Raw genomic sequence first — 12,807 nt, 5'->3', positions numbered from 1 at the left:
TTATCATCCGAACCCCTTCCAGTATTAAGTTGTAAACAACAGACAATTGCATTAAGTATGGTGCGTAATGTAATCAACACAAATATCCTTAGACAAAGCATCGATGTTTTATCCCTAGTGGCAACAGCAAATCCACAACCTTAGAACTTTCTGTCACTGTCCCAGATTTAATGGAGGCATGAACCCACTATCGAGCATAAATGCTCCCTCTTGGAGTCACAAGTATAAACTTGGCCAGAGCCTCTACTAGCAACGGAGAGCATGCAAGAACATAAATAACATATATGATAGATTGATAATCAACTTGACATAGTATTCAATATTCATCGGATCCCAACAAACACAACATGTAGCATTACAAATAGATGATCTTGATCATGATAGGCAGCTCACAAGATCTAACATGATAGCACAATGAGGAGAAGACAACCATCTAGCTACTGCTATGGACCCATAGTCCAGGGGTGGACTACTCACACATCGATCCGGAGGCGATCATGGCGATGAAGAGACCTCCGGGTGATGATTCCCCTCTCCGGCAGGGTGCTGGAGGCGATCTCCTGAATCCCCCGAGATGGGATTGGCGGTGGCGGTGTCTCTGGAAGGTTTTCTGTATCGTGGCTCTCGGTACTGGGGGTTTCGCGACGAAGACTATATGTAGGCGGAAGGGTAGGTCAGGGGGCCACACGAGGGCCCCACACAATAGGCTGGCGCGGCCAAGGTCCAGGCCGCGCCGCCCTAGTGTGGCGTCGCCTCGTGGCCCCACTTCTTATCCTCTTCGGTCTTCTGGAAGCTTCGTGGAAAAATAGGATCCTGGGCGTTGATTTCGTCCAATTCCGAGAATATTTCCTTTGTAGGATTTCTGAAACCAAAAACAGCAGAAAACAGCAACAGGCTCTTCGGCATCTCGTCAATAGGTTAGTGCCGGAAAATGCATAATAATGACATATAATGTGTATAAAACATGTGAGTATCATCATAAAAGTAGCATGTAACATAAGAAATTATAGATACGTTTGGGACGTATCAACAAGCATAGAACCAACGCGTTTCATTTAGGCATGCAGTAGCAGCAACAATGCTAGTAACCCTTAGATAGGGTTCTGGCAAACCCGGTGAGACTCTATCAGAATTCCTAGAAGACATATCCTGAAACCATAAAATATTCCATGACTCATGGAGGTCTCCTTATTCCTAATCTCAGTGGCCAGGTCGTTGGTTGTGCTGAGTCAGTGCTCACTTGCAGATCTTGGGAGGAGGATGATGGAGAAAGTGCTTGGGATTTTTTCTTTGGACAAATTTGGGAGGGTGATGCTACCCCATAAAATAGGGTTTCCCCACCTACTTTGTGGTTTCCCTCTTCAGTGATGGTCTAGATTATACGATATCTCCTCGCTATTCGTTGCATCTTGGCTCCATATTATTTTCTTGTGTCACCGACAGATAAAGTCATCCTCCTAGTTAGATAATTGAACATCCTTTGGGGTCACTGGAGTTCTCTTCCAAGACCCCTCCTTGATCATATCCTTGCTCTCTGTAATGTGGTGTAGAAGGCTCGTGGTCGAGGCAAAGGGTGTGGTGGTGCATGCGCCAAATGGCAGTAAAACCAGCCTCAATAGCCCCCTCATGCATTTGGTTTTGGTTACCTAGCTATGAAGTAGCCTCCACCAAATCATATGTTGCCACCCCTGGGAAGAATCCATTTGGATTTCCTCCTTATCAACTCCATCCCTGGCAACAATTTGGTAAATATCCTCCCCAATAGATCTATCCAAATCAATACCCAAATCAGTGGAAACCTCCTGCCCTTGCCAACAATATTGGCCACAACAGTAACAGCTGCCTCAGAGGTCTGGTGGAAACCGTCAACATGGAAAGTAAAAAAGAATCAAGCTAAGGAGAAAGATGAGGTAAGATTTACATGTTCTGAAAAATCTATAGAAGGTATGCCAAACTCTGCTCCTAGTGGATCTTGTAATGGTGCAACTGATAAGGTGGAGAAGTATGTTGAAGTCATATGTTATAATTGTGGGGAGCCAGGATATCACGTAGTTGCCTCGTCTTTCCCAAAGACTTTTTTCATCTATATCTCTCTTGATCATGAAGTGGATATTTGCCCAGTCAAGAAACAATTGCAATAACTAGCTAAATTTGTTGGGAGTGCAGTTCTGGCCTTGGGTTTTACCACATTGAATTACCTTTCCCAGTTAACCCAACCCCAACTCCCAATAACATTGGTCTGGTTTACATTGATAAAGGTGAAATCTCCAAGGAGTAGTTGTACCAAGGATTAGCTACTGTCTACATAACACTTTAGCCCTGCAAATTAGGCAGTTGGATGAATGGAAGTATCTTGTTAAATTTCCTCCCCATCTCAAGGTACATGAAATTGTTGGCTACCCCAGTTTTGGTCTCCCTAAGGAAGGGTGTTTTTCAAAGTCATGTTTCAAGTGGCATTCCTGACTACTATGCTGTCCATCACGAAGTCTGGCTTCAAATTAGAGGTTTGAATCAGAACTGGTGCAAATGGCCCGCCTTGATGCAATTTGTTACTAGTTTTGGTATTATTGTTGATGTCAATTGGTATGGTATGTTTAGAACTTCTACTAAATTGTCAGGGTCAAGATCAAGTGCATAGATCATAGTAGGATCCCTGCAACAAGAATTTTAGAAATCGAGGGTGTGCTATTCCAGATCAAACTTGGTGTGGAAGGGCCTTCCAGCGTGGTTTAGCTAGATGAGAATGTTGATGACATCCCTCCTCCACAGCCAGAGGATAATAGTGATCACAATGTAGACTCTCTTCATTGTAAAGGAGATAGAAGCATGGACACTCATAACACAAAACAAATGTCTGACAGGGAAGATTCAAGTGACAGCAATGCAACTGGCGATAATTCTGCTGCTGGAATACAAAATATCGTGTGCATTGCTCCTTTATCTGCTAGGGTGCATGAAGTAGCTCACATGTACATGGACAAGATGGATTCTCACTCTCCTGGACCTAGTATGTTGAGTCCTATTGATGGGGACTTCGAAAAGGAAAAGGTACTCTCCTAGATCAATCAAAAGATTGTGGATGATTCTTGTGTCGGTCTTATTCAAGAAATGGAACTCTTGCCAATGAGGAGTTCTTTTACACAAACCTAATAGTGACTCCTTCCAAAATGAAGTCTCTCACTCTACTCACCCCTTCCCTCTTAAAGCTATTGAGAAACTAATCAAGGTTGCAACTCAAAATGGGCCCTATGTGTGGTACTAGACCGAGTTCTCGCTTCATCAACAATGAATGTAAAACATTGTTGCAGGTGGCTCAAGAATTGGCAATAAAGAAGACCCTGGAAAAAGTCATCGCTGCTTCTTCAAAACTAAAAGGTATATCTCAACAAAATCCTTTTGATTTTCTATCTACTCATAATTTAGAAAACATAGCAAAAACTATTGGTGTTCCCATACCCTCTTTACAAATATGTACCTCTAATGATTCTTGTTTCTACCCCAATTGAGGAGGATTTTCCTGAGGCTTTAGGTTGGTCTAAAGTTACTAAGAATAGGCGTAGCAAGCACTCCATGAAAAGTGGGTTATCATGATTATCTATTTTTGGTATCCAAGTGTCATTCAAGCCCTAGGTAGAAAAACCTCCCACATGGAACTTTTCAATAAAACTCATCCTAGTATTGTTGGTTTTCAAGAAACCAAAAAAGAGGTGATAGCTACTTCAAATCTTTGGTATGCAATAGAATATTTGAATGGAATTATATCCCTGCCATTGGCTCTACTGAAGTCATTGTGGTAGAAGTAGATATATGGGATGTCAAATTCTTCTCTATCTGTATCATTCTTAAGCTGAAGGCAGAAGACATTGTCATTAGAATTATTACGGTGTATGGCTCTCCTTATGAGGATAGGAAAGCAACTTTTTTTCCTGAGTTACATAGTTTTGTTTAATTAATCACCATGGTCACAAACCAAAGTGAAAAAAGTAATAGTGTCATTGATCATAAATGGAGTGACAAATTCAGTGCTTGGATTGAAATATGGAGTCTCTTTGAGGTAAAGGTTAGTAATAGGAAGTTTACTTGGGGTAACAATTGATTATGTCCAACATTTGTAGTGATTTTATAATGTTGAGCTTGATCAAAATTTCCCTTTAGCCTGATCTTCCTAGACTTGGAAATGACCTCACCCCCATTAAGTGGGAATCTAGGAGTGGTCAAGCTCCAAAACCAGCCATTTATAGGTTCAAAAAATGGTGGCTAATGAGATATGATTTTAAGAGTCTTGCCATTGAAAACTAGAATTGATTTGTTTCTAGAGGTAATTCAGTTGAAATTTGGCAAGAAAAATTTAGGAGATTTAGGAAATGGTCTAAAGGTTGGAGCAAGAACATCTAGTCTGAACTTAGAACCTTGAAAAATACATTATGGAAGAGTATAATAATTTAGATATCGAAGTCGAATCAACATAACTCTTTGTGGTTAAAAAATTTATAGAGAGATGCATAAGAGCATCTCCACCCCCCCCCCCCCCCGCCCCCGCCATACGGCGTCTAGCGAAGCCGTTTTTTGGCCCGTATGGGAGCACCGGCGCATACTCAGGAATGGGGGCAGCCGATGCAGCCGTTCACCATATATTCCCCCATACACTTTTTATGATATTAAATTTAAAATAACAAATCAACTACAATAATTTATTAAAAATTTAGCAAAGCTTGAATAAGTTCAACATAGTAATAATTTAAGTTCAACAAAGCACACAAATAATTTATCAAATATGAATGAGAATGAATAGATAAAGAATCTACATTGCTGCTTTGCGTATCCAAAAAATGCTCCACCAGATCATCTTGCAATTAGTGATGAGTATTTGTGTCTCGAACTTCTTGACGCTTGGCGAGAAAAGCAGCAGATGCAGGCGGCACCTGATGATCAATATCTGCAGGAGGACCCATCCGTTCATACATTTTAGTGTCGAACACTGGAAATTTCCGCTCTCTCTCAATGATCATGTTGTACAATAACACACAGGAAGTCATGACCTTCCACATCTAATCTTTTGACCAGGTAAGAGCGGGGTACCGGACAATGGCAAATCTAGCTTGCAGCATACCAAATACCCGCTCTACATCCTTCCTACAAGCCTCTTGCTACTAAGCAAACCAAACTTTCTTCCCTCCAGGTACAGAGTTTGAGAGTGTTTTCAAAAATGTTGACCATCTTGGATAGATGCCATCAACCAGATAGTAACCCTTGTCATATTGGTGGCCATTGATCTCAAACTGCACCGGAGGAGCAGTCCCTTCAACATCCTTTTGGAACACATTTGAGCACTGCAACACATTGATGTCATTTTCCAAAGAAAGCATGCCAAATCCAGAGATCCTGATCTGCCACTGCCTCAAGCACCACACCATACAGTCGATGCTTCCAAGCATCCCAGAAAACCCCATATCCGTGTTTTGTGCCAAGATCCTAGTTGTGTCTTCTGCATTGAGTGTGTGTAGGTAATTCTTTCCAAATATTACGACAATTGCCCTACAGAACATGTGCATGCAATCAATGGCTATGGACTCGGTCATGCGCAGGTAGTCGTCTTGTGTATCTCCAAGAATTCCATATGCAAGCATCCGAAGGGTGACTTTGTATTTCTGCATTGTGCAGAAACCAAGCAAGCTGACGACATCTCTCTTAAGTTTGAAGTAGTCGATCTCCCTCAGATTCTCACCAATCTTCAAAAAGAGCTCTCGCTCATCCTGAATGGCTGCGGAATATGACATCGCCGTGCAATGGATCATGGGCGAAGTAGTCGGTCTAGAGCATGCATTGCCCTTCAATCCTCTACCTCGGGTTTCTCTTGCGGCTCCTCGGTGCGGAACCACCTATCCTGGTCTTATCTTCATCGGTGATCATGGCCAGGAGGGCGACAAGGATCGGTAATTGTTCTTTGTCCCCGATGGCATCCCGCACCGTGGTGGCGACAGTGACTTCCTCGTCCATCAGAGCGGCGAGCGCCTCCTCGTCGTCAGAGTCCATCGCCTTTTCAAACCACCAAACACCTATCACGCAAGGTGGACATAGGGTGGGACAGAGTGTGGGGCGGCGAGCTGACGGCGGGACGGACGATGGCAGGATGGGCGGCACGGTAGTGCGGGTAGTGGGATAGTATATGCGGTGGCGAGGTGATTCCTATCGAAGACTACCAGCCAACAGGGGCGAGAGGTGGTTGCGATGTTGATCTGCGTCGCGGGAGGGCGTCGCGAGATGGGAAGGGCGAGATTGGGAGGGATTTCTTTTAGTCTCGATGACAGGCTGGCCCATGGCGCTATGTCATCCATCTGATGCCCATGTAATCCCCCCTCCCCCCCCCCCCATGGATTTGGTTCGGCCTAGGGCTGCTGGATGATAACATGGGCTGCACCGACGTAAAACCAAATTTTGGGGGCGCGGCTGGGCGCGTTTTTTTTTTGTCGCTGATGCCCCCATTTGTAAGTTTTTGGCGCTTTGGGGAGGGGCGAGTGGAGATGCTCTAACCTCTTGTTAAAGGAAGAGGTCAAAGCAAATCAAAGATCTAGATATAGAGATATACAAGAAGGTGTGCAGTGGCCAACCAGAGAAAGAGAAAAATGATGGTGCATTCTATAGATGGGCCTGATGGGCCTGTAACAGATGGGAATGGCATGTTAAGAATAGCAACTGATTTTTAGAAGAATCTATTTGAGAAAGAAGATCTTTCTAGTTGCTCTTTACATGAGGAGTTTTTATCCCATAGTGAGAAAATTACACATGAACAGAACCAAACGCTTGAGGCCCCCTTTACTGAAGAGGATGTAAAAAAAGTTGTTTTACTCCTATTCAGATGGGGTTCCTTGGCTTGATGTCCTGCCATTCCTTTTTATCAACATTTTGGGATGTTGTCGAATCTGAACTTATGTATATGTTTATTGATTTTCACGATGGCAAACTAGATATTTAGAAGATTAATTTTGTTGTCTTTGCTTTAATCCCAAAGGAGCCTCAGGATAGTAGCACGAAAAAATCCAGGCCTATTAGTTTATTAAACTATTCTTTTAAAAAAATTACAAAAGTCCTAACTAACAGATTAGCTCATCATGGGTATCATCACCTCCATAAATCAATCATCCTTCATTAAAGGCGGATTTATTTTAGAAAGTGTTTTCACTGCCCATGAAATTCTACATTCCATGGTTCAGTCCAAAGAACAAGGGATTTTTCTTAAACTAGATTCTGAAAAGCTTCTAATATGGTCAATTTAGACTCCCTTTTAAACCTTCTTAAGAACAAAGGTTTTGGGCCATAAACTATAGATTGGATCAAATCTATAAATCACGGTGACTTTGTTGGAGTCAAACTTAATAATTTAAATACCAATTTCTTACTCACTGGAAAAAGTCTGAAACGGAGGGATCCCCTCTATCCCCTCATTTTCAACCTTGTAGTTGATGTGCTTACTAGAATGTTGATTAAATCGTCTAATGCAAACCTGATTATAGTTCTTTTCTCTGATATCTTCCCTGGTGGTGACATTTGTCATCAATATGTACATGATACCATCCTTTTGTCTACAAAAGATGTTGAGCTAGCCACAAACCTTAAATGGGTTCTTACTTGTTTTGAGCAAGTATCTGATATGAGAATTAACTACTCCAAAAGTGATGTTTGCTACTTTTGCTAACATTTTGGGTTGTGTTGTTGGATCATTCTCATTAAATACATGGGAATTCTTTTACATTATGATAATCTTAGGAGAGAGGATGTTCAACCTCTAATAGATAAAATCCTTCAAATAATTGTTGGATGGAGAGGCAAGTTTCTTTTTTATCGTGCTAGATTAACCTTGATAAAACCTGCTTGGCCAGTATACATGTTTACCTCCTATCTTTCTTTAAGTTTCCTAAATGGTCTCTTCATATCATCAACACCTAGATGTCTAATTGCCTCTGGAATGATTTTTAGGGGCATGTGAAACTTCATTTAGCTAATTGGAAGCTAGCGTGTAAAAACAAAGAGCATGGAGGTTTGGGTGTTCCTGATCTGGGTAATGTAAACCTCTGTCCGCTTGCATCCTTAGTTAAAAGATACTCAAAGTTTGATGGCATTGGAAAACTATAGTAGATGCTAAGTATGACATAAATTCCCTCAATATCTTTCTTGAAAGGTGCTATGTGGGTTGTCCAAAGTGTCCAATTTGGATATGGATGGAAGATATATAGAAAATGGTGTGAAGGTTAGATTTTAGGAAGACACTTGGTGTGGCACTTCCCCCTTTGGATGTTCAATTTTTTGACCTTTATGTTCTTAGTAATGAACAAGGCAAAACTGTCCAACAGGTTTGGGATGGTTCTACCCTCAAATTAACCTTTGTAATGAACAATACAAATATGGGATCTATGATTATATGTCCATTGCCAAATGTTGGGTAGCTAACTTAAAACATGCAGCTTTAAATTTAATTTGTGTTCCCACTCTGGTGTATTTGAAAATTTAGGAATGCCATTATCTTTAATGGTCAATCCTGGCTGAAATTCTGAATTCAACGAAGAGATGGAAGCTCGTCTCCAAAGAGTGCACAACGAAAAACGTGAACCAATTTTATGGCCATGTGTCAAAGATCCTGCGCCAAGATTTCCACCTGCTGGGGAGTTGAATCTTCCAGGACAACTAGGAAGGGATGGAAATGAAGATCAAAGCTCACTCTTGCTAAGCCGGTAACCCATGGGACCTGGGCTACACCAACCTCAAGCTTGGAAGCATCCTCGTCGATCTCCCATGAGTAGCTTATCCTGACTTGTTTTGCTTTTGCCTATGTTTAGCCGGTGTGGTTATACTTTTGGCTTTGTTCTTAAGCTTTGGATTGTGTTGTTTCCCTTTTTTTTGGAGCAACCGGCAGGAGCACTGCCTTTTCATATAAGCAAGGGGGAAAACAAACCACTGTGCAAAGATGGCATGTTTAGATTGAGGTGTAAAACATGCCATAAACCACCAAGCTAACAAAAACAAAAACTGCCTAGTCAGGCTCAGCGGGGTAGGTTACTCTAGCAGGCGCGAAAGCACATTGTCTTTGCGCAATATCCTCCTTAACGATCGAAGCCACCTCGATGTAAGTAAGATGATGGCCTGTGAAGATGCGTTTATTCCTTTCTTTCTAGGCATTCCAAAGCAGACAGAGGAAGCATCCACTAAGGCGACGCCTGCCAGAGACCGACCTGCCTTCAATGATGGCGTCCCACCAAGCATTGATGGACACGAAAGTATGACCGTGCGTGGCAGGACTATCGGCGTCTTCCTGATGAATGGTGGTCCAGATGGCGGCAGTAAAAGGGCAGTCCACTAGTAGGAAAAGCCTCATCAGTGGCGCACCAAAAATGAATTCTGTGGCGCATGGGAGGTGCGCCACAGAAACTTCGCCACAAAAATAAGGTTTCTGTGGCGCACCGGCCCATGCGCCACAGAATTAAGGTTTCTGTGGCGCACTTGTTCTTAGGTGCGCCACAGAAAAGCGTGCGCCACAGAATTGGTTTTCAGTGCGCCACAGAATTTGCTTGTATTATACACGATTTTGTGCTGCCTGCTATACACATGCAGTTTATAGACAGCAATATACAGGTTATATACAGCAACATTCAGATATAATATAAATATCATGTACATTGCACAGATATAACATAGACATCATCATCACATTACTTAGATCCCGATCGAGATACATATATAGTGGCAAGTGTCAAATGTTTTGCATACAACTCTTAATTCATACAAAATTCACAATTTCGAGATACAAAGTAGTCTTCATCCGGTTTCTCCTTTGCTCCCTCATCTCTACCCACCAGGCTCGCTTGCATCGGGGTCTTCATCCAGTTCCTACTATGATGAAAATGGAAGAAAGTGAGACCAACAAGTCCGATGCACAAGAGAAATGGAATAAATGCCTCATACATTGTTGGTCAACACAAATATTAACATTCAGGGACGGCGTAAGTGAGACCAAGTCCGATGCACAAGAGATTGATATTTGTGCTATCTTACCAGGCTCACTTACGCCGCCCCCGAGTGTACGGTGACCAAACATTTTAATCATCGGCATTTTGAAAATCTCAAAGCAAATGGAATGACAAAATGGAATAAGTGCCTCATACATTGTTGGTCAACACAAATACTATGGTCAGAAACCATAGTTGCAAGATACACCGCAAGTATACTTTGCAGAAGGCCCCCTTTCTGACGCCGCCGTTCCGTGAACGGGTGCTTGACGACACAACGATGCCGATCTGCCTCTCCGGCGCAGAACCACGGCAGTCCCTCGCCGTCCAGTGAAAGAGTCCTTGATGCAAAGACCGTGCCGGCCTGCCCAGCATTATGCCGGGCCGTGTTGCCGCGCTTCAGGCTGTGTGTCCCGCGCCCTGCACTGTTCGCCTTCTTGCCCGGTGAACCAATAGACTGATCGTTGCAATAAGGAAACCGATGACGGCCGGTCGCAAGATTAAATTGCGATCGGCCGTCATCGGCTTCCTTATTCCAACGATTAGTCTATTCGTTCACCGGGCAAAAAGGCGAAGAGTGCAGGGTGCGTGAGACACGGCCTGAAGCGCGACAACAGGGGTCGGCATGATGCATTAAGGACCCGTTCACGTACTGGACGGCGAGAGAAGAAAAGTGGTGATGCGCCGGAGAGGCAGGTCGGCGTTGTTGTCTCGTCAAAGACTCGTTCACGGAACGGCGGCCGGGGAAAGGGGGCCCATCTACAAAGTATATTGCGGCGTATAGGTGACCAAACATTCTAATCATCGGCACTAAAATGGAAGAAAGAGCCAAGTGGTATCTCAACTAGATATCATATGCCTCATACTTTGTTGGTCGAAAGAAATATTAACATTCCGGGATGGGGTCAGTGAGGCCAGGTAGGATGCACAAGAGATTGATATTTGTGCCATCGCACCAGGCTCACTGGCCCCACCCCAGAGTGTACAAGTGACCAAATAATTTAATCATCGGCACTAAAATGGAAAAAAGGCCAATGCAATTAAGAAGTAGCTAGCTAGTATGAACTAAATGGAATGCCTCATACTTTGTTGGTCGAAACAAATATTAACATCCAGGGATGGGGTAAGTGAGGCCAGGTAGGATGCACAAAATATTGATACTTGTGCCATCACACCAGGCTCACTTGCTCCACCCCCGAGTGTACGAGTGATCGACCAACCATCTAATCATCGACAAGTACAAAAACACCAACAAACCAGCAACCATGGTGACATAAGTCAAGATGCTCAAACACACATAGCATGCATGGAGCAGATGCTCCAAAGGGATTATTCATCACTTGGTATATAGACCAAGTGATGCTGGCAAAAGAGAGGCCAATCAAGAACCAGTAAATCCAGTAAGTGATAGATATGCCTAAACTAGCAACAACACATAGCATATCCCAGCTAACCAGATGAGACAAGTCTTGGTAGCCAACTTAATCACCTAGCACCACCTAGCCTTTTAAAACCATCAGAAACAGTCCATTTTCTTCAAAGGATACCACAATGGCTTTCATTTACATGATCCCCTACTGTGGATATCTCTATTTTCATCAAAGCCAACAAGAAATAGAAATTTATCATTACTCAGTTGAGTTCAAAACAAAGCTGGGGTACCATAAGGGATTACTCATCACTTGGTAGTAACCAGGGACATTTGGAGAGCAAACAAGCAGTAGCCATATCACTCAATCCAATAATATAGTAATTTGGATCATAAGGCATCAATTAAGGAGGCAATTAACCAGGGACAAAGGGAAACATTTGATGATCCAGTAAGTGCATGACACTTTGAGCTACCAAGAATAAAGGCCAACAGTGGATAAACATCTGCAAGTAGCTCACACACACATGCAAACACATGTGTTGACAGTAACTAAACAGCAGAAGAACACCACCAGATATTCATGGGTACTTAGGATCAGTAGGGAATTGATAAAGTACATTGAGGAGCAAGCATACCATCAGAAACTGTCCATTTGAGAGAAATAACATTGGAGTAATGTTAAAATGTTTGTCTCCATATTTGGGAGACATTTTTAATATTGGAGTCTAGCTAATGGAAATCAAGAACTAGTCTTGATCTCCAAATGGTGATTAGAGGGAATTTATTCATCTTAAGCAACATTAGGGACAAATAGGATCATGCAAGGGACTTGGGTCATTTGGATCATAAGGCATCAATTAAGGAGGCAACCAGGGGACAAAGGGAAACATTTTATGATCCATTATCATAGGCAACAAAGCAGCAACTTTTTCCCCTAATCTAGCTAGAGTCCTTAAAAGAAATCCATCATAAGCATGGTCAAATACACATATATAGCATGGGGCAGATGCTCCAAAGGAATTATATATTCATCACTTGGTAATTTGGAGAGCAAACAAGCAGTAGCCATATCACTCAATCCGACAAAGTAATTTCGTCGAGCACTTTGTGCCCGCACGGGAGAGGAAGAGGGAGGGGAGGGGAGAGGTGGAGCTCACCGACGATGCTGTTGGAGGAGGGGCCGGGTAGAGGAAGAGGGAGGGGCCGGGTAGGGGTGGAGGAGGAGGTTGACGATGATGGCAGGGGTGGAGGAGGAGGAAGACGCGGCGGCTCCTCCTCCTTGACGAGGAGCCGGCCCCTCCTCCTCCATGCGGCGGCCGCCCCTCCTCCTCCACGCCGCAGCGGCTTGTGCTGCTGGTGGCGGGGATGGGTGGAGCGTGGTGGCATGTGGCCCTCGCGGAGGAAGGAGGCGGCGACGGCGACGCTCACCATGGAAGG

At 43.4% G+C, this 12,807-nt stretch overlaps 1 protein-coding gene across 1 annotated transcript; it reads right to left on the bottom strand.

Annotated features, from left to right (window-relative positions):
- Positions 1 to 5,150: 5,150 nt before the first annotated feature.
- Positions 5,151 to 6,033, bottom strand: LOC139838040 (uncharacterized). The gene is made up of 3 exons (XM_071827391.1): positions 5,880 to 6,033; positions 5,412 to 5,761; positions 5,151 to 5,330 (listed from the first exon to the last, which is right to left on the bottom strand). Exons 1-3 carry the CDS (start codon positions 6,031 to 6,033, stop codon positions 5,151 to 5,153), a joined length of 684 nt encoding a protein of 227 aa, XP_071683492.1.
- Positions 6,034 to 12,807: the final 6,774 nt, after the last annotated feature.

This window comes from Lolium perenne, chromosome 3 (genome assembly GCF_019359855.2).
Source record: "Lolium perenne isolate Kyuss_39 chromosome 3, Kyuss_2.0, whole genome shotgun sequence".
Taxonomy (NCBI): Eukaryota; Viridiplantae; Streptophyta; class Magnoliopsida; order Poales; family Poaceae; genus Lolium; species Lolium perenne.
Note: the sequence above shows the minus strand (reverse complement) of the source record. Positions and strands in the feature narration are given on the sequence as shown.